At 39.8% G+C, this 23718-nt stretch overlaps 1 protein-coding gene across 1 annotated transcript in view; it reads right to left on the bottom strand.

Annotated features, from left to right (window-relative positions):
• The window catches only part of SCAMP1 (secretory carrier membrane protein 1), a 102682-nt gene that overhangs the window by 60735 nt on the left and 18229 nt on the right, over positions 1-23718 (bottom strand). The window contains 1 exon segment of the mRNA NM_214245.1: positions 20506-20583. Within this exon segment, the coding sequence (NP_999410.1) occupies positions 20506-20583 (78 nt within the window).

Genomic DNA, 23718 nt, shown 5'->3' with positions numbered 1-23718 from the left:
GAACCTCCATGTGCCACAGGTGTGGCCCTAAAATGCAAAAAAAAAAAAAAAAAAAAAAAAAAAAGAAAAGAAAAGAAAAATGGGCAAAAGACCTAACTAGATATTTCTCTGAAGAAGACACAAAAAATGGCCAACAGGCACATGAAAAGATGCTCAACATTGCTAATTATTAGAGAAATGCATGTCAAAACTACAATGAGATACCACCTCACATTAGTCAGAATGGCCATCATTAGTAAGTTCGTAAATAGGAGTTCCCATCATGGCTCAGTGGTTAACGAATCCGACTAGGAACCATGAGGTTGGGGGTTTGATCCCTGGCCTCACTCAGTGGGTTAAGGATCCAGTGTTGCTGTGAACTGTGGTGTAGGCCAGCAGCTATAGCTCCAATTAGACCCATAGCCTGGGAACCTCCATATGCCATGGGTGCAGCCCTAGAAAAAGATTAAAAAAAAAAAAAAAAAGTCTGTCAATAACAAATGCTGGAGAGAGTATGGAGAAAAGAGAACCCTCCTTCACTACTGATGGGAATGTAAGTCGGTGCAGCCACTATGGAGAATAGTATGGAGGTTCCTCAGAAAACAGACTTGTGGTTGCCAAGGGAGAGGGAGGAGGGGAGAGGGGAGAGGGGAAGGATGGACTGGGAATTTAGGGTTAGTAGATGCAAACTATTATATACAGAATGGATAAAGAACAAGATCCTCCTATATAGCATAAGAAACTATATTCAACATCCTGAGATAAACCATAATGGAAAAAAATTTAAAAACAGAGTGTCTGTGTGTGTGTGTGTGTGTGTGAGAAACTGAATCACTGCTTACAGAAGGAATTAACACATTATAAATCAACTATGCTTTGATATAAATAAATCATGCTAGGATAACTGGTTAACCAGATGCAACAATTAAACTAGATTTCCTACTTGACATCACATACAAAAATAAATCGCAGGTGGATTCATGACTTTAAACACTTTTAGAAAAAATATACATGAATATTTTTATGAACTTGGTACATAAGAGCTTCTCAAAAATCAAATGCAGAAACCTTTGTGTATCCTATCTATAATGTATCCCAAGTGCCTACAACAGTGCCTGAAACAGTAAATGATCAGTAAATATCATTAAAAATAAGATTAGCAAGCACATAAACCATAAATTTAAGACAAACTCAACTACACTTAAATTTAATAATAAAGTGAAAAGTCATATCACAGAATGGTTATAACAGATACAACAAAAAAATGCTACTCAGAATACAGGAATAACTGTTACAAATTCACAACAATACAAACTACTAACAGAAAAATGGGAAAAACATATGAACAAGCAATACAAAGAAGAGAAGACAGGAATGGCTAATAAAAATATGAACTAATGGTTCAACATCACTAGTAATCAAAAAATACAAAAAGTAACATATCATTCCACAGCCATGACACAGGATAATATGAAGTCTGAAATACCAAGCTCTGTAATTACAGTATACATACAATGATGGTGTATATAAAAATTAAAGCATATGACCAAGGTAGTCGCTTACAACAGTGGGCAAAAAAAAAAGATTATCAATAAATAGTGCTGGGACAATTATTTAAACGTTTGGGGAAAAAAAAAATCAGAAAACTGTATCTTGTCAGAATTCCAAATGGATTAAAGTCCAATGTAAAAAGAAAAAAAATGCAACTAGTATAAAGATACTAGAAATAGCATAGCACATAGAATACAGATGACTACCTCATCTTGAGGAAAACAGCCATGGGGTAAAAGAGGAGAAATCATAATGAAAAGGGAACATATCTGACTACATAAAAATTGAGAACTCTGATGATATAAAGCATTTTATAACCAAGATTAAAAGGAAAATCTAAGTAACAAGCAACATATAGACAGTTAATAGATTTCATTATGTACAAATCAATAAGAAATAGAGGACCACGTTATATGAGAAAAATTCATTTTAAGAAACCCGTAACAGCCTGCTTCTAAAAGAAATACAAAAGGAAAATAAACATTCAAAATGTTAACCTCATGAGTAATCAAAGAAATGCAAATTTCACCTATTTTTTTAAAATGATCATTACCATAAGACTACTACCACATTTTGGAAAAGGCCTGGTAAAATGGATACTTCTGACACACAGCAACTGGGAATATAAACTAGTTCATACAATAATCCTGGAGTGCAATTTGACATTATGCGTAAGAGTCACTGAAGTATTTATACCCTACAACCCTACTCTTAAAAAATATAGTATAGAAATAATCCAAGATATGCACAAATGTGTGCATGCCAAGATGCTCCCCACAGCATTATTTACAAAAGCAAAAAAGAAATACCCTAAATGTCTAACAAAAGACAAAATATGGATAAATTGATAAATTATGATCCATCCATAGGAGATCCCCTATATTATCCAGCTATTTAAAAGTTTTAAAAGAATAATGAAATGGGGAAAGTTTGTACCAATTGTAAGTTATAAAACAAAACTGTATATACAGTATAATCCCCATTTTTAATTTTAAAAGATATCAGTAAGTTAACATTGATATTATTTCTGAATAGTTGGATTAAAAGCTTTTTCTTTTCTCTTCTGTATTTCTAGGGCCGCATCCATGACATATGGAAGTTCCCAGACTAGGGGTCTAATCGTACCTACAGCTGCTGGCCTACACCTCAGCCACAGCCACAGAAGACCCATGCTGCATCTTCGGTCTACACCATAGCTCATGGCAACATCGGATCCTATCCCACCGAGCGAGGTCAGGGACTGAACCTCCATCTTCATGGATACTAGTCAGATTCCTTTCCACTGAGCCATGACAGGAAATCATTTTCTTGTATTTTTTATCTCCACTATAATATTTATTCCCAAAAGAATGATAAATTCTCTATTCCAACTACCTGTTCCCCTACTCTAACATTTCATATTACCAGGAAGAAAAACTGAAGTTGGTCAATCTTAACTCTTCTCCAACTAGAAAATCATGGTCCTAAAGTATCACTCTCTCAGCTTAATAAGTAGCAGCAACAGGAGTGCCTGCTGTGGAGCAGTGGGTTAATGATCCATCTTGTCTCTGGTGTTGCCGAATGATCTTTCAGCCCGGTGCAGCGGGTTAATGATCTGGCATTGCCACAGCTATGGTGTAGGTCACAGATGCAGCTCGGATTCAATCCTTGACTCAGGAACTACCATATGCCGTGGGTGTGGCCAAAAACGGAAGAAAAAAAAAGTAGCAATAACAAAACAGTGACCAAATAAGATGCCTGACAAAATCAGTTTGACAGCATACTTCAGAAAAAGCACACAAAAAATTACTCAAGCATTCCTCCAGTTGAAACCGCGTTCTAAATGCTCTAAATAAGAAATGAAAAAGTACACTGAATTAGTAAATAAAAATGAAGGCTAGGTTACAGCTAGTATTTGATATATTGAAGGTAAGGGATGCCTGTGGACTAGCAAGCATGAGGGATGCTGGAGAAGCACAAATCTCTAATCCACTGATCGCAACCTGATAGCTAGTTTCTTCAAATTTGTTGATGCTAGCTCTCTCAAGCCAAGCACAGTTCTTGTCATAATTATTAAAGACCTGTTCTGACGATGGCTCCAAATTCTCTTCCAACTTTTCATTTCTGCACCTATCAATAAAAAGAAAATTAAAAGAATCCGCTCAACACTCCCATTTATGGCAACACTGCAGACTACACATCTGGAGAGGCACCCCGGCTAATGGTACCTAAAAATGCTGAATCAAATTTCATTTAAATAATATTAAAAATACATGACTAAGCTGATGAGAAATCCCAGGTGGCCAGAAAGTAGGAAAACCTGCAAATCCAAACAAAGAAGAGCCCTGATGCCATGCCATTAACAAAATCACTGGGGTTTAATAAGCTGGAGATAAAACTTAGGAGCTGGTAGAAGACAAAAATCAGTTTGTCATTTCTGCATTAAGCCAGGACTTCCTAAAAAGTGACATTCTCAGTAGATAAGCAAAAAAGCAGCTTCAGACAGAACACTGTAAACCAGCTATGATGGAAAAAACAAAAATCATTTAAAAAAAAAAAAAGTGGCTTCACAGAAAGAAACTATGAATACTTGCCTATCTTGCTTTTGACTCTGGATACAAAAGGAAAAAAAAAATCTTCCCTGAGAACTCCTAACCTTGCAGGCTTGGGGCCAGAATTCACTCTGATTGATATAGATAAAATATTCATCGAAGTTGAAATTTTCATTTCAAAGTATCCCTAATTTGTAGTGACCTCAAGTACCTAGCAAAAGCAGAGGAACACACTTTAAAACCAGGTTTCAAAGAATTTTCACCACTCAAGTTCTAAGTAATTTTGGCTCATGATTTAAACACAGAAGGAAGCAAACCACCATAAGCAAGGGTCCACAGACAAATAAACTACAAAATAAGACCAAAGACATTGGAATTATTGGATACAAAATATATAAAACAGATATGCTTATTAACCAAGAAATAAAAGATGGTGGAGTTCCCATTTTGGCACAGTGGAAACGAATCCGATTAGGAACCATGGGGTTGTTGGTGTGATCCCTGGCCTCGCTCAGGGGTTAAGGATCCGGTGTTGCTGTGAGCCATGGTGTATGTCGCAGACACGACTCCGATCCTGTGTTGCTGTGGCTGTGGTGTAGGCTGGCAGCAAGAGTCCAATTAGATCCCTAGCCTGGGAACCTCCATATGCCGTGGGAGCGGCCCTAAAAAGACAAAAGACAAAAAAAAAAGAAAAGAAGTTAATGAAAGTATGACTAAGCAAAAAGAGACTTTAAGAATTGACTAAATATCTTTTTAAGATACAAATGGAACTTCTAGAAAAGAAAACTATAATAATTGGAATTATAAAGTTAATAGACAAGTAAAACAATAGACTACATAAAGATGGAGAGATAATTAAGGAAATAGAAATGGGTCTAAACAAACTGCACAGAATGTAGCAGAAAGACAAAAAAAAAAAAACTGGCAATTGGGAGAGGTTAAGAGAAATGAGGATAGACTGAGAAGGTATAACTGAGCTCTAGAGGAACAAGGGAAAGTCAATGTTCTAAGGGAATGTGAGGACACTAATTTTCAGACTCAAAACTCCAAAATCCAACCCAGGAAGTTCCCATTATGGCTCAGCAGTAACGAACCTGACTAGTATCCATGAGGATGCAGGTTCAATTCCTGGCCTCAATCAGTGGGTTAAGGATCTGGCATTGCTATGAGCTGTGGTGAGGTTACAGACAGGAGTTGGATCCTGCATTGCTGTGGCTGTGGTGTAGGCTTGGCAGTTGTAGCTCCAATTAGACCCCTAGTCTGAGATCTTCCATGTGCCATGGGTGCAGCCCTAAAAAGAAAAAAAAAACAAAAAAACAACAAAAAAAGGAGATCCCATGGTGGCACAGTGGTTAACAAATCCGACTAGGAACCATGAGGTTGCGGGTTCAATCCCTGGCCTTGCTCAGTGGGTTAAGGATCTGGCATTGCCACAAGCTGTGGTGTAGGTCGCAGATGTGGCTTGGATCCTGCGTTGCTGTGGCTCTGCCGTAGGCCCGTGACTACAGCTCGGATTCGACCCCTAGCCTGGGAACCTCCATATGCTATGGGAAGCGGCCCTCGAAAAGGCAAAAAGACAAGACAAGACAAGAAAAAAGAAAAGAATCCCAAAAATCCAACCCAGACTTTAAAAAACTTAAGACCAAGACACACTATAGTGAAAGAGCAAACCCTAAGAACAAGAGATCTTAAAACCATCAAGAGAAAGGGGGTGTGACCAAGATGGGGGAGGACGAAGACCACGAGCTCACCTCCTCCCATCAGCACACCAAAATTACAACTACTGACAAAGCGACTGTTGACGGGAACAACCTGAAGACTAGCAGAGACGACCTGCAACTAAGCGATAAAGAAAGAAGCACACCAAGACGGTAGGAAGGGCGGAGCTGATGGATAGTTAAGGCTCACACCCATGGGTAGGCAACCCACAAACGAGAGGATAATCACAACCACAGAAGCTCTCCCCAAGGAGAGAGGTGTTTGAGCCCCACAGCGGACTCCCCACTTGGGATCCTGACTGGAAGGACGAGCCCCACAAACATTTGACTTCGAAGGCCAGTGGCATTGATTTGGGGAGAGCAGGAGGAATGGCAGGAAACAGAGACTCCACTCTCAAGGGGTGCACACAAATTGTCACCTCCTCTGAGACCCCAGGCAGAAGCAGTCATCTGAAAGGAGCCTGGGGTAGACCCACCTGCTAATCTTGGAGAGCCTCGCACATAGGCAGCAGGCAAGTGGGATTCACCTGGGGATACAGGTGCTGGTGGCAGCCATTTGGAGGAGCTCATTCTACTACGAGGAACTGGTGCTGGTAAGCACCATTTTGGAATCTTCCCTCTAGCTTATCAGTGCCAGGATCCAGACCTGCCCATCAGCAGGCCAGTAGCCCTGGGACACAGCCCAGTCCACCGCAAGGTCCAGAACCATCAAGAAATGAATGGATGAAGAAGATGTGGCATATACACAATGGAATACTACTTACATAAAAAAGAATGAAATCTTGCCATTTGTGACAACATGGATGGACCTAGAGGGTATCACGTCTAGTGAAATAACTCAATGAAAGACAAATAGTGCATGAGTTTCCTTATATGTGGAATCTAAAGGAAAAAAACAAACATAACAAAATAGGAACAGACTCATAAATACAGAGAACAAACGGCTTCCTGCCAGAGGGCAGGGGGATAGAGGGAACAGAGAAACAGGTGAGGGAGATTAAGAGGCACAAACTTCGAGTTACAAAATAAATGAACTAGGGGTATGAAATGTACAGTCTGGGGGGTAGAGTCAATAATTATGTAATACCTTTGTACCGTGACAGGTGATAACTAGACTTATTGTGATGATCATTTAATATCAAATCACTACGCTGTATATAACAGGAACTCAATTACTGCTGTAAGTCAATTATACTCCAAAAGCAAACAAACTCATAGAAAAAGAGATCAGAGTTGTGATTACCAGAGGTTGGGGGATGGGGAGGGAATTGGATGAAGGTAGCTGAAAGGTACAAACTTCCAGTTATAGGATAAATAAGTATTAGGGATGTTCTGCACAACACGGTAAGTATAATTAATACTTCTACATATTACATACAAAAGAGAGTAAAATCCTCAGAGTTCTCATCACAAGGAAACCTTGATTTTCTACTTCTTTCATTCTGTATCTATATGAGATGATGCATATTCACTAAACTTTGTGGTAATCATTTCATGTAAGTCAAACCATTATGCGGGACATCTTAAACTTATACAGTGCCATATGTCAATTATATCTCAATACAACTAGAAGAAGAAGAAAGAAAGAAAAAAACAAGGCACAATATGTACACAAAGGAATGCCAGTAAGAACAAGAGCTGTTTTCTTAACGGCAACATTAGAAGCCCAAGTAGAAGGCTCCAAACTGATGAGAGAAAGTAATTACCAATGTTGACGTCTAAATCCAGGGAGATTAGCTACTGAGAACCAAGGGGAAATAACAAATAAATACCTATTTATAAGTATTAAAAGAGTTGGGAGTTCCCGTCGTGGCTCAGTGGTTAACAAATCTAACTAGGAACCATGAAAGAATATTTGAGATGCAATAAGTAGTATCTTTCCACCTCATTGGACACTGAGTATATCTCCTTCATTTACACTCATCAAAATTGCAGATACAGAAGGAAAGTCAACCCATCTGTAGAAAAATGGACTAGTGCAGCTGGATATACGAGAGTAAGATGAGCTCTTCTCCTCCTGCCCATCCTGAAACAGTGTCTATCACTGCTGTGACAGCCCCTGGGAAAAGCCTCAAGAATTGAGAAAAGAGCAGAAGGTACAAAGATGGAGACAGAGAAAAAAATAAATCTAGACAAGGAAGGAGAATTGGAGAATGACCTCAGGGGCAGAGCTCTGGCCACAGCAAGGGTGTATATCCTTCTTCCATGGTGGATGAAATTTCACCAGTTAGGCATAGATTGTATTTTTAAAATCTACATGAAAGTTCTCTCTTTTTTTTTTTTAGGGCCACACCCGCAGCATATGGAGGTTCTCAGGCTAGGGGTCACATCGGAGCTACAGCTGCCAGCCTACCTCAGAGCCACAGAGATGCCAGATCCAAGCCGTGTCTATGACCTACCCCACAGCTCACAGCAACGCCAGATCCTTAACCCACTGAGCAAGGCCAGGGATCAAACCTGCAAGTACCTAGTCAGATTCATTTCCACTGCGCCACGACAGGAACTCCAAAAGTTCTAATTCTTTTATACTTTATGTAGTTATTATTTTATATTTTAACACCATTTACATTACTATGTTTGCCTATTTTGTGTGGCTCTGGAGAACTCAAGTAGGACCAATGGTTGTAAGTTATAGGAAGATGTATTTTCACTCAGTGAAATTAAGAACATTGTAACGATGATAGAAATATAATAGTGGATGGATTTTTCTGTCACAGATGAGCTCTCAGCAGTGCAAGTTCCAAAGATGTTTCATTATTAAATAAGATCCTTTCATGGTACAGGAGGTCCACAAGAATGAAACAATGAATCAAATCAAATATGTTCTCCGTCTTGGTTTTCTTCCATATTCGAAACAGCTATTCAAGAAAATCTCTCCTTGCTATTTCTGACTCTTTCTCGTCTATCTGTGAACCAGTAACATTTCTAAGAATACTCAGGTCTAAAGCAACGTTTCTTAATGTGTTCATCGATTTCATGCATCAGAAAGCCCTGGTGCTTAATGAAAACGCAAACTCTAAGCTTCACTGTGGATATACAGGTTCAAAAACTCAGAAACTGAAGAGAAGGGGTTTGCATTTTTAACAAGGTTACATTTTCAGTAAGCTCCTCAGGGTGACCCTTATATCCCTTAAAATTTGAGAACTCCCCTCGGAGGCAACAAAGTTTACAGCTCTATAAACCACTGTTGTGTTCTTTCACCTAATAGAGGGCCTGCCAAAGAAACGTAAAACGAAAACATAGGAAAACGTTTTGCAGCTTCCAGTGACCTTATCAGTCTCTGATTGAGCAGACAAGAACTGACGGTGGCTATGCCTAACACAGATTCCCTTGTTATTCGGGGTGGTGAAAATTAAACATACTACTGTCAGAATCAGGACAAATTGAAGTAATTTCATCAGAATAGATAACTCTTTTTTAAAAAAGCTCTTAGGAGCTCCCTCACAGCTCAGTGGGTTAAGGATCCAGTGTTGACACTGCTGTGGCTCTGGTTACAGCAGCGGCATGGGTTGGATCCCTGACCCAGGAACTTCTGTATGCTCTGGGCCTGGCCAAAAAATAAAATAAAATAAAATGAGACTTTTAATGATGAGAATAACTGGAGGGGGTGGTATGCAATAGGAAGAAAGAAAGGAGGGATATACGAGAGTGGGGGTTTCCACGTAGAGAAAGCCACATAATGGAAGAGAGGTGTGGCCAGATGTTTATTCATACGCTTATCAAACAGTCATTGATCAACAACTATGTGCCACAAACCATTACTGACACTTGGGAAACATTAAGGAGCAAAACAGGTAAACATCCCTACCCTTGTAGGGAACTCATAGTCTAGCAATAAAAGATCAACAACACCTACAATAAATACTTTACAGAGAATCTTAGAAGGCAGTAACATGTTATGGAATAACAAAAATTGAACAGGGTAAAGGAGTCATGAGAACAGGTTGAGTAGAAATAACTTGGCCAAGGTGGCTAAGGAAGCCAAAGTGAAGAAGTCAACGCAGCAGCTACCTGGAAGAAGACTATTTCAGGCAGAAGGAATGACCAAGGCAAAGTTAGGAGAATGGCTGGCCTAAGAAGACGAGGATGCTGGAAAAGAACACACAACGGAAAGAGTGAGGAGATAAGAGTGAGAGATATCAGGGACCAGATTGTACACCCCTTTAAGGGCGCTGGGTTTTACTCTGAAGAAAAACAAAAGCTAGTGAAGAGTTCTAAGCAGGAGACTGAACTGCTCAACTTTTTTTTTTTTTCAAGGGATCACTCTGGCTACTGAATTGAAAATAGTAAAGCTGGAAGGAGGAAGAGAGTAGTCAGAAAACCACCACTGCGGGTATCCAGGCAAGGGATAATGTCAACTCAAGCCATGAGGTGGTGGCTAAGGCATCAGATCTGTATGATTTGTGAGGGAGAGCCAATGGGATTTCCTGACAGAAGTGTGATGGGTAAAGAAATGGAAATAGTGAAATATCACCAAGGTTTTGGCCTAAGCAAGTAACAGGATAGAAATGAAAACGACTTAAAATGAGCAGGTTTACAAGGAGGGGGCTCAGTTCAGTACTCAACATGTTGAATTTGCAATGTCTAAGATATCCAGGTAGCCGTGTCTACTAAGCAGGGGAATGTATGAATCCAATCTTGTGCTAGAGACTTAGATGTGGCAGTCATCCGCATAAAGAGGGTATTTAAAGCTTTTAGACTGGGTGAAATAACTATTTGAGTGACCATGGATAGAGACGTAAAGGCTAACTCTTGGTACACCTCAATTTTAGGAGGGAAAAGAGAGAAGTCAGCAAAGGACATCAAGAAGGAAAACCTTAAGTGCTCTGAAAGCCACGTGAAGAAAATGAGGTAGTGATCAAGTGTCAGTGCTGTGTGTAGATGGAGTAAGGGTAAGATTGGCATTTTACCACTAGATTTAGTGACATGGAAGTCACTGGCTACCTTGACAGGTGTGTTTTGGTGGAGTATTGGGAGGATAAGCCTTTTTGAAGTAACTTTTAAGAGAAAGGACTGAGAAAAAAAAAAAAGTAGACCGCGCTTTAGAGGAGTTCTGCAGCATCTGGAGCAGAGGCAGTTTTTTAGGGATGGAGATGTGAGAATCCGACTGGAAAGGGAAATGAAGGTTAAGGTAAAGTTTTGTTACAAAGTTACAATAATCAAGATGGTATGGAACTGGCATATGGATAAAGATCAACAGAATAGAATTTAGAGTTCAAAAATAAACCCTGATATTAACCATCAATTGATTTTCATCAAGAGTGCCAAAACAATCCAATGAAGAAAGAACAGTCTTCTCGATGGATGGTGTTGGAACGAGTGGATACCCACATGCAAAAGAAAAAAGTTAGATACCTATCTCATACCATTCATGAAAATTAAGTCAAAATGATCATAAACTTAAAAGTAGACACTAAAACTTTACAACTCTTAGAAGAAAACTGAGGAGTAAATCTTTATGACTTTGAATTAGGTAATGCCTTCTTAGATAAGACACCAAAAACAGAAGGAACCAAAGAAAAAATAGACAAATTTTACATCAAAATTTAAAACTTTTGTATATTAAACAACAGCTATCAAGAAAATGAAAAGATAACACACAGAATAGGAGAAAATATTTGAACAATGCAGGGGGCATTAGGGGTGCTGACCCCCCCACACAGATGAAAATTCACATATAACCATAGTGGAGGGTCTGCACTGGGAGTTCAACCAAACTCAGATTGCAGAGTACTGTACTTAGTACATATTTAGTGAAAGAAATTCATGTGTATGTGCACTCACATAGTTCAAACCTGTGTTGTTCAAGGCTGAACTCTATTTGCAAATCACTTACTGATAAGAAAGCTGTATCCAGAAAATGTAACAAACTCTTACAACTCAGTATCAAAAAGAAAATCCAATTTTCTTTTTTTGGCCATACCTATGGCATGCAATAGTTCCCAGACATGAGAGCCTGAGCCATAGCAGTGACCGTGCCAGACCCTTAACCCACTAGGCTACAAGGGGAACCCTGAAAATCCTAATTTCAAAATGAGCAAAGAATCTTGACACTTCTCCAAAGACGACATACAAATGGCCAATAAGCACATCAAAAAAATGTTCAATATCATTATCCATCAGGGAAATGAAATCAAAACCACAAGGATATATCACTCACATCTGCTAGGATGGCTACAGGCAAAAAGTCAGACAGTAACAAGTCTGTGAAGGATGCATGTGAAGAAAGTGGAACCCTTTGACACTACTGATTCGAATATAAAGTGGTGCAGCCATTTTTTTAAACAGTCTGGTAGCTCATCAAATGTTAAACATATTATTACCATATGACCCTACAATTCCATTCCTATGTATATATCCAAGACAAATGAAAACATATGTCCACACAAAAACTAGTACACAAATGTTTAAAGCAGCCCCAATTGGAAACAGACTTAATGCCCATAAACTGAGGAATGGATAAATAAAATGTGGTATAAAGCAATAAGAAGTAATGAAGTACTGATCCATGCCACGACATCTCTGAATCTTGAAAATGTTATGCTAACTAAAAGAAACCAGTTGCGCAAGACCAAATATTTAATGGTTCCATTTATTTATTTATTTTTATTATTATTATTTTTTTAGGGCCGCACTCTCGCAGCATATGGAAGTTCCCAGGCTAGGGGGTGAATTGGAGCTGCAGATGTGAGCCTATGCCACAGCCGCAGCAATGCAGGATCCAAGCCGTATCTGCAACCTACACCATAGGTTACGGCAGTGCTGGATCCTTAACCCACTGAGCGAGGCCAGGGATCAAGCCTGTGTTCTCCTGGATGCTAGTCAGATTTGTTAACCACTGAGCCATGGCGGGAACTCCTAATGATCCCATTTACATAAAATGTTCAGAACAGGCAAATCTATAGAAAGTAAATCAGTACTGGACTATGGCTGGAGAGCGACAGGGAGTATGAGGTAACTGATAAGGGATGCGAGGTATCTTTTTTGTGGGGGGGAGACAAAAATATTCTGAAGTTGGAATTGGTAATGGTTATACAAATCTATTGCTACACTAAAATCAATTAAATGACACTTTAAATGGGTATATGGTATATTAATTGTATCTAATAAAGCTGTTACATTAATATTAAATTTTTCTGATTTTTTTTCCCAACATAGAAGAAAACACATGCTTTTATGATGGCATGAATGATCCAGTAGAAAGTGAAAAAGCTAGTCATGTAATAGAGAAGTAATTCAGCAAGGTTCTTAAGTGAAAGAACATGGGACCTACTACACACATATAGCAGATGGCTTTAGATAGAAGCACAGGTAGTTCATCTCTGAGTAAAAGGCAGGAGAGCAGAACATAAGAGTATCAATGCTGGTAGGTAGGTAGGTAGGTGTGATGGTGAAAGGCAGTGGATGTCCCCTACTGGTTGTTTCAGTTTTCTCAGTGAAATCAGAAGCAGTCATCAGCTGAGTGAGGATGGGGAGAGAGATTTTAATGATAGGGAGAGAGAAGAAGAGATTAGACACATAACTAGGACATTCAGTACAATTTAGAACGAAGCATGAACGAAAAGTGAGACCATCCAGTATGGTTCTGTGCGTGTCTCCATATTTAGCTACAAGGGAAAGGGCAGAGAGTAGACAGAGTTGTTTAACCAGTGCTTGGCTTTTAGCCAAGAGATGAAGTCAAGGAAGGAGGAGAGGGGAAGGCAAAGGAGTTGAGACTGCATGCAAGAGAGTGATTTTAACGACTCAATGTGGAATTTAAGCTGAGAGGCGAGAGTAAGATGTGCATAAAGGGCAGTGATGTAGTAGGATCAACAAACCAGAGGTCTTGGTAGAGCTGAAAGACGTGTTGAAACTGAGAAATCAAGAGAGCAACTAAAAGAACACAAGAGATGGGAGTGTGTGACTTCAGATGACATGGAAGACAAAAATCAATGCAAGAGATGAGGTCCAGGCACTGAAAGGCAGGATGCCGGCAAGATCAACCCAAAGAACTCAAAAAAGGGATAGTGTTATTAACAGTAATAGCGAACCAAGAGCTAAAATTAAGAAATGAAAAAAAGAGAGAAATTAAACAAGTAATTCAGGGATCAGTAGATGACAGTCACAATGAGTTGCGGTACCCAATTATAATCTGATAACGAGACTCAAATGATGGCATGGGATTTTTCAGACAGGAAGGAGAAAGAATAGGTCTAGAAGCAGCAACTAGAAATAAGGATGATATCTACCTCAATTTTATGCCCAGGTGCCTGAGATCTGTGAGAGAAAAAGCAACTAGCTGTGGGGAAAGTTATAGGGGAGACAGTGTCCTCATAAAAAGGACAGTTTCCAGAGAACAAAGGACAAAACAATTAGAGAAAAAGATAAAGATACAGGGGACTTTGATGAAACTGTACGCTGACTTCCAGAGAGCAGAATGGAAAGTTTCAGGAGTTACGGAAACAGAAGGGCGCAGAAGAAGTAATATGCAGAGCATCAAGCAGATTCAAATCTAAGAATAAGAAGGAGTCTGGGGCTTCTATTACAGAATGGCATAAACGGGAATCCAGGGCATAATGAAATGAGTACCAATACGCTTAAGGCAGTCAAGAGTTGAGGGCAGGGAGGGATAGGTGTCCTGGGGGCTCCACTTCAATCCTTTTATACAGGCATGAAGAGATATGAAGTAATACAATCTTAATCCTAATGTGCCATCTTATTCCCAGTGTGGTGCACAGGCCCTCAGTGAACCTCAACACTTCTCCCCTCTGGTGTTCCTGTCCTGTAATAATTTCCTCTTCTTGAGTGCACGTAGGACTGCAGCATGCTTCTTATCAACAGAACATGGTAAAAGTGCTGTAGCATAGGTTACATTATGTAAAACTCCATCTTAGAAGACCATCTATGAGAGACTCTCTGCAAAGTCTCTGAAATAAGTGTCCATGACAGGGAAGCCCACGTGGCAAGAAGCCATGCAGCCTCTAGGAACTGTGGACAGCACCAATGACCTAAGGGCAGTCTCCAGCTGATAGCAGCTAGAAGGATATGAACTCTACCAACCACCTGAACAAGCTTGCAAGCAGATTCTTCCCCAATCAACCTTCGGATGATAACACGTTGATCACAGCCTTGTGCAACCCTGAATGAATGACTCAGTTAAGCTGTGCACAAACTCCTAACCTACAGAAATGGTGAAATAATAATGTGCTTTCTCAAGCTGCTTCGTTTGTGCTTATTTATGACACAGCAATATTAAAGTGAATATACCTAGCATGGGAGGTTCATCTTGACCCACTGAAGAAGGTGAGATAACCTAGGGAAGCCAGGCATTAGGACCACACACAGTCTCTCCTTACTCCATTCAGTGACCAATAAAAGGCCTAGGGGAGGTGGTCACAGTCGGGGTGGGTGCTGGAAAGTAGATGATTCGGCTGGAGCAAATGGCATATCAGAGAGGGTAAGACTAAAAAGACAGTCTAGGAGAAAAGTCTAAGAAGACTTTCTACTTAATTTTTCTGTAAACATAACTGCTGTAAAAATAAAGTCTATTGACAAAATTAAAATAAAATAGTCTGAGGCCAAATCATGGAGGGCCCCACATGGCACACTATTAAGTAGGCAATACATAATCAATGTACATATTTCTTTCTTTTTCTTTTTTTTTGTCTCTTTGCCTTTTCTAGGGCCACTCCCACAGCATATGGAGGTTCCCAGGCTAGGGGTCTAATCAGAGCTGTAGCCACTGGCCTATGCCAGAGCCACAGCAATGTGGGATCTGAGCCATGTCTACAACCTACACCACAGCTCACGGCAACGCCGGATTCTTAACCCACTGAGCAAGGCCAGGGATCAAACCCACAACCTCATGGTTCCTAGTCGGATTCGTTAACTATTGTGCCACGATGGGAACTCCAATGTACACATTTCTAAGGAGAGAAGACCTAATCTGAACTCTGCCTTAAAACATAATTCTAAAAAAAATGATTTGAAGAAGAGAAACCGGAGACAGGGAAGTAGATAGGCCACTGTGTTATCTCACATGAGTACCTGAATTGGGACAGTTTAGTAGGAATGAAAAGGACAGTCCAGTAATATCTGCTGGAGGTGTAAGTGACAGGATGTGGCCACTGATTAGATGTGGGAAAGGAAGCTGTTTGAGTCAAAGAGGACTCAAGCACTTCCAGCCAATAACACTGGAAGGACAGAAGGCAATAGTTACCATTAAATGAGACTAGAAACAAAGAAGATTGGTTCCAGGAGGGACAGACAAGACAGTGAGACACAAAGGAGAAAGGAAAAGGTTAAAAAGAAAAAGAAAAAAGAGGAGAGTTCCCATCGTGGTGCAGTGGTTAACGAATGCGACTAGGAACCATGAGGTTGCGGGTTTGATCCCTGCCCTTGCTCAGTGGGTTGACGATCCGGCGTTGCCGTGAGCTGTGGTGTAGGTCGAAGACTCGGCTTGGATCCAGCGTTGCTGTGGCTCTGGTGTAGGCCAGTGGCTACAGCTCCGATTAGACCCCTAGCCTGGGAACCTCCATATGCCATGGGAGCAGCCCTAGAAAATGCAAAAAAAAAAAGAAAAGAAAAAGAAAAAAGAAATGCATTTCAAGAAAAAATAGACAGGTATGACAATACAGAAATTGCATTTGTGGTATAAAGTTAGGTAAACTACTGTGTACAATTACTTCCAGTCAGTGCCTGGAGCTAAGAGCTTTCTCCATTTTCAAAAGCGACAGTGATATTAGAAATTATTTAACTCAACATCTTCCTCTCTGCCTTCACTACTACTCATTAAAAATGCCCAAAGAGGTTTGTCCAAAGGCACCAACTCATTAGTGGCGGGGCCTAGATTAGAATCCAGGTCTTAGGATCTCAATCTACTCCATGTCCTGAATCGACTTAGAGGAGTTCTTACTTACATACATCAACTACCTATGTCCTTTATGGTCAGAAACCACCACCTGAGCACGCCCATACTTGGGATTTTCTTCTCTGGCTGCTTCTGCAGATCTTGCTGCTTTATGTGACAACAGAAAGCATATGTGTCAACAACTAGCAGAACAGAAAAGGAATCAAGCAGCCTATTCCTGAAGAAATAATATGACAGTAAACCCGGTCCTGAGAAATGTGACTATGGATGTTACTGACAGCACCACACTTCTCCCACACACGTGGGTCTCCCTGTCCCTTCACCCCAAACCACCACCCCCACCCCAGAAGAAATCCTGCCTGAAGCTCTGAATGCCATCACTGGTGGCTCAAACTGGTGAGAATCAAGCTGCAGGAGGCAGTTTAAACGGTTGCCTAACTGAAAAGGAAAACATTCCCCAGAAATGCATACCATTGCTCAAGGGTGAGGTAATTCTTCTAGTAATTTATGCTTTCGGTTTTAGAGAGCAGGCCAGGGAACGTACCCAGGGTGCTCAACATAACTCCGGTAGTAAAAGGCATTTTGAGTTCAAACAAACAGCAATTATTTCATAATCAAAGACCACCCTCCATTTTATAGCACATCTCAATTGAGACCCCGTTTTAAGTGCTGAAGAGGCTCCATTCTACTGCCAACCGACTTAGTCTATACTAGATGGCGTTTTATGAAGACTCCTTCCTCTGAATTTATAATACCAAATGAATTAATATGTAAATTAATAAAATTATTTAAATACTCACTGGTTGCCTTCCTTAAAGGTTCCATTCAAACAGAAAACTAAGTATAAAAGGAAACCTAATATAAAAATAAAAACAGGAGTTCCCATGGTGGCTCAGTGGTTAGTGAACCTGACTAGTTAGTATCCACAAGTTTTCAGGTTTGACCATGGCCTTGTTCAGTGGGTTAAGGGTCTGGTGTTGCCGTGAGCTGTGGTGTAGGTCACAGACGCAACTTGGATCCCATGTTGCTGTGGCCATAGTGTAGGCTGGCAGCCACAGCTTCAAATCAGCCCCTAGCCTGGGGACCTCCATGTGCCATAGGTGCAGCCCTCAAAAGACAAAAACAAAAAAATAAAAAATAAAAACATAGCAACACAGGATCTTGGTTACACACTCATTCTGCTGAAGGATCTTCCTATTTGACCTCAAGTAGGTCACCACACCCTTATGCAACAATGCAGAAGCTTCATTTTCATAAATATTTTTCTAAGACAAATATGGATACCAACAATCAACTAAAACGGTATTTTGGACCAAGTTCTAACATAGCACTTAAATCAATTACCCAAGTACATCTGCGCTGTTTTGGAAAACAGGCACAGCTGCAAAAAAAGCGGGGGCGGGGGGGGGACAAATTTCTGAAATCATACATATAGCAAACAAAAGAATTTTGAATTTTAAAATTATCTCATGTGTATTTTCCACCATGTAAAAACTTCAGTGGAAAATGCATAAATGCTCTCAAAACAATCATTTTCCCAGTTCTGACACTGTATCACTGCTCACTGAAATCTAAGAGAAATACCCCATTGTCAATTGGCTTGTCAGCATCCCCTAGCTACTCTCTTTCAAAAAAACCTTTCTTTGACTATAAAGTTTCAATACTTAGAGCCACATATTTACATTTTTGTTTTATTTTTCCTGGATATATCTTCTTTGCATAAGTTTTTAAAATCCAAAATAGGTGAGAAATTTTCCACAGACCAGGACTACATCTTCTATTTCTTAGGCATCTCTCTCTCAAGACAGCACTACCAAAGTGGAAAAGGCAAAAGCTTTATTAAAAACAGGTGAGTTACGTAAACCAGTTCTGCCACTTACTCAACTAGCTAACCTGTCTCAGATTCTTTGCCAGTCAAATGGAAACAAAAACATCCCTCTTCTTTTGGCTGCAACCACAGCATTACGGAAGTTCCCAGGCCAGGGATCAAATCTGAGCCACAGCTGTGCTAGCTGGATCCTTAACTCACTGCACAGGCCTGGGGATCAAATCTGCTGCTGCAGAGACAATGCCAGATCCTTAACCACAAGAGAACTCTCTCCATTTTGAATGATGTTATATGAATTTGATAAGATTGAGTTCCCCTCGTGGCTTAGCAGAAACGAATCTTGACTAGTATCCATGAGGACACAGGTTTGATCCCTGGCCTCGCTCAGTGGGTTAAAGATCCAGCGTTGCCACTAGCTGTGGTGTAGGTTGCAGATGTGGCTCAGATCCGGCGAGACTGTGGCGTAGGCCAGCGGCTGCAGCTCCAATTCAACCTCGAGCCTGAGAACCTCACATGCCACAAGTGCAGCCCTAAAAAAACCAAAAAAAAAAAAAAAAAAAAAAAGAATTTGATAAGTAAAGCACATGGCACAAAGCAGACATCTTGTTGAGAGACACACCTCCTACTAAAAAGAATCATCTAAAGCTGCTACTGTAGAAAAGGTTAAATATTTTTTTGCTGGTAAAATCTTCCAAAAAGTTGTAAAAACCTCTTTTTAATCTTTACCAGCAAACTTTAACAAGTCTTGTTCCCATCTCCAGTCCCCAGAAATCATGTTAGAAAAACTACACGTAGTAGAGTAAAATACACCAGGCTCTTCTTCTCCCTTTCGGCTCCTCCCAAATTGCAATCTCATACATTTCACGCTTTATTCTAAGGTTGGGCCATATGACACTGCCATTTATACATGTCAAACCTGGTCCACTTATTGGCCATTTCACAGGGTTAAATCTGAAATTTACACATTCAATGAACACGTAATGATTCTAGCCTGGGTGGTTGCAGTTGCTCCACAGAAACTGAGGCTGCTAAATGAGGGCTTTGACGTAAAGTGAAATTTAAAAGTTCACTCTTATTTCAGTGCATTTACTTTATACAAAGCTCTTCCTCAAGCTAAAAAAAAAAAAATTAATATATCTTGAAGAAATTTTCTAGGCTATGAAAAACACACATTAGGATGAGACAATCAAGTATAAAGATCATTGTACTGACATGTAAATCCGAGCATATAACTGAAGAACCCCACTATCTTTAAGGGCATGACTAACATTTCAAGAGCCAGTAATATTTAAAATTAGGGGCCTCATAAGTGTGATATTTAAGCCAAAGACTCAAATATAGGAGACAAAATTATTTCACAGGAATTTGAGGGGGGAATTCTCAACAGAACCTATGCTCAGTAATCCTCAAAACTGCGCACAATAAAATCATCACAAGGACTAAAGCAAAACCAAAAACTGACCTGTGAGAGATCAGGACTTTAGTAGGTACTCCCAGGTACTTCTAATATGCACTTAGGGCACAAAACCTTGTTCAATGAAGTTGTTGTTGTTTTCAGACCCTTTCATTTTACAAATCAAGGCTAAAATTTAAGAATATGCTCCTTGGCCAAGTCAAGTTCCAGGGGTTCTAGGCTACGAGGTTAAGGCTGGTCCTATTCAGAATCACTGAACTGAAATGACAATCACACAAATACTCTTGGTACAGTTCCATACCTAGGTCTCCCTTTGTTAGAAAACATCACCCCTTATTACCATGAAAACAACATATGTACCAAAAACCACTTCCCTCTCCTGTTAAATAGAACTGTGGCATTATTAACACATTGGAAGGGTTTATTAGCAATTTAATTTGTAGAACCATCATGGTAATTGTCAACATATTCCTTCCTGTTTCAAAAAATGAACTTGCTAAATTCTAAATAAAACACTAACAGCCTGTTTTATATAAATTTAACCCATCAACTAAAAAGAAACCGTAATTGAAATATAAATCCAATTTAATTTCTATGTTAATATTTAAAAGTAGTCCAATTAAGGAGAGTCTTACTGTTCTGGAATCCGAGAATGGATTGTACTCATCAAGTCCTGGTGGGACATTTCTGGTCACTTGTGTAACTGATGGGTCCTGGAATAAAATTTGAAGGCAAAAAGAAGATTATTTATCTTTTAAGAAACAATTTTGATATTTACAAAGCAATTGCTTTATCTGTACTTTTGGTCACCCAGCAAAGCTAAGAGAGGAAAACAGAGAAGATTATCAGATTTACTTGGTCCCATTTCCACCAAGTTGAAATTTAAACCCAGAGTCCTCACATCCTCAAAGAAAAACAAATGAAAACTGGGTTAGATGCAAATCAGCTGCTAGCTATTATTTAAAGAATGGAAATAGATCACCTCTTAATAGCTGTGTGGAACCAACTGCACAGGGCGTCATAGCAAACCTTCAGTAAACCCATCCTCTTCTTTGGGCTCCACAAAGAGTTTGCACCTCCCCTCATTTTTGAAATAATATCTTCAGTTTTCCCTACTGCAGATTTAGCTACCACATTACAAATCAATGTCATGTACAGGCAACATCTAGAGCATTCAAGATGAAATACCTCTTACTTATTTTATTCAGCAATAGTATTTTCCCTTGTCTATAGTTTGTTGTTCCACAGGATCCTGGACTGCTTCCCTCTTCCAAGTATAATATATTACCACATTATCCCACCTTCTCAAATCTTAGTATGAGGCGTTCATATAAAGAACTAAATAACAAAATCCAAGTTATTCTATTCCTCTTGATTGTGAATGTAAGACACAAATACAATGGACATCCCAACAAGATCAGCTACATAAGTAATGTGAAAGGCATTTACAAACCATATGTACAGCCCAACCAACCTTCACATCCCTAGTTACAAACTTTGGCATTCACGAGAATCAAATAAAACGCAGAGTGCCACACCCTGCTCCCACGGTTTGGAGTGAGGGCTGAGAATCTGTATTTCTCACACAGGTGATGCTGCTGGTCTGAGGACCACTGTTCTCATGTCTACACTGACTAATCTTGTTACTCGCCTCCTCCAATCCCTCTCTTCTGTCCTTCATCCATTTCAGAATTTTAGAGACTCTCAACTATAAAATAAAAATTCCTCAAAATGAGATACCAGGCATCTATCTAGCCCAGCCCCTGCCTACCTTTCCAGCCTTATCAACTCTCTCGTAACCATCTCACCTTGCCAGATCCTTCTCCCTCAACCAAATGAAACAAGCTGCTACTTAAGAAGCCTAGAGCTTAGCAAGAAGCAAGTGCTAAGAATAAATTAAAAGTACAGCACTAATGAAAAAGAAAGACTTTAGGCTTGCTCAACAACAAAATGGGAAGGAGGGAATGAAATCACTTCACTTCCCAATGTTACCCTCCCAAATTTATTCAAAAATGTGAGGAGTAGGAAAATTATCAAGGGGGGAATATATGCTTCGGGGTTGGGGAGGGTAGAATTAAGAGAATATAAACGTGGCTATTTTAGTCAAAATTTTCAAGTTGACATTATTGCACTTATATTTAGAAGAGGGTTCAGGGTCAAGAGGTGCAAGCTTTGCAAATTCAGATGGTCCAGCTTCAGTATCAACACCCAGTCCACCACTACCCACAAAAGCAGGTTCCCTGTGAATCCTAAAACATCATATGCTCCCTTGGCATTGCTTCCTCTGGCAGTTCTACTCTCCCAGGCAGGGTGGGCATGGCAAGCTCCGCCTCTTCCTTAAAGATTCAATCCAAAGACTATCTCATATGCTAACCAATAATCTTCCTGATACACATCTCACTCCATGCCAATCTCAGTGCTCCCACAGAACTTGGTATTTATCTCTATTCACGTTTATTTCACTGGACCAGGATGACCTTCATGCAAGTCTTGTTTCCCAAATTAGACTGTGACATCTTCGAATACAAGATAGAGGTAAATAGGTCTTTTTTATTTAATCATACATGTGAGGTAACACTCTTATTTCTTGAATAATTATTATTACCACCTCTAGGAGAAAAAGTCCAGAATCATTATCCAAGATAGCAGCTGCAGTGATAACCAAAAAATACTTTCTAAAAATAAATCAGTATAAATGTAAAGTTAATTCAAAAAATGTAACTGAAAAGATGTTTAATCTCACTCACAAGAAGAAAACACTCATTGAAACTACAGATGGCCCTTCAACAATGCAGGGGTTAGAAGCACCAATCCTTGGTCCAGTCAAAAACCCCTGTATAACTTATGGTTGTCACTCCCTATATTCTGTACCCATGATTCTGCACCCACAGATTCAAGCAACCACAAATTGTATAGTACGATAATACTTACTACTGAAAAAAATCCACAGGTAAGTGAAACCACAAAGTTCAAACCTATGTTGTTCAGAGTCAACTGCACGATGATGTCACCATTTCTCACCTACTAGGTGAGCAAAACTCCCAAAGTCTGACATACTCTATAAGGAAATAAGGATTCTCATACATTACTAATAGGAACAGAAATTGTTACAACCTCTTTGGAGAGAAAGTTGGCAAATGCTAGCAAAATTAAGTATGTTGCAGGTCTGGGGAGGACTCTTCATGTCTACACTGATTAATCTTGTTACTCGCCTCCTCCAATCCCTCTCTTCTGTCCCTCACCCATTTCAGATTTTTAGAGACTCTCAACTAGAAAAGAAAAATTCCTCAAAATGAAATGCTAGGCATTTGACTATCTAGCCCAGACCCTGCCTACCCTTCCAGCCTTAGCAACTCTCTTGTAACCATCTCACCTGGCCAGATCCTTCTCCCACCTGTAGGGGGGGGAAATGGCATGAGGAGATCTACACATTGCTATGGAATGAGTGAAAAAGTAAGGCGCATAACAGTGTAAATCTATGTGGCCTTTTATCCACAAAGGAAGTTCAACATGAATGTGTGTGCTTATTTTTATTTAAAAAAAGAATAAACCAAAAACAAAACCAAAACATGATTGCCTATAGGGAGAGGAAGAGAACAGTGAGCAGAAGCAGAATCTTGGAAGCTAGACTTCTCAGAATGTACCCTGTTTTATAGTTTTTTCTTTGGAACCATGAAAATGTTTTTTCATAATTACAGAAGAAAACTAACCCAAAAAGAAAAAGGGGGGAGGCAAAATACTAGGTCAGAAAGATGAATTCTGCTTAGCCAACATTCGTGCCATCAATGTTATTCTTTTGATGGCACTTAAGTGCAATGAGTCCCAACTCTCATCCTACAACTATCCAT

This window comes from Sus scrofa, chromosome 2 (assembly GCF_000003025.6).
Source record: "Sus scrofa isolate TJ Tabasco breed Duroc chromosome 2, Sscrofa11.1, whole genome shotgun sequence".
Classification (NCBI taxonomy): Eukaryota; Metazoa; Chordata; class Mammalia; order Artiodactyla; family Suidae; genus Sus; species Sus scrofa.
This window is presented reverse-complemented; position numbering and strand designations above follow the sequence as displayed.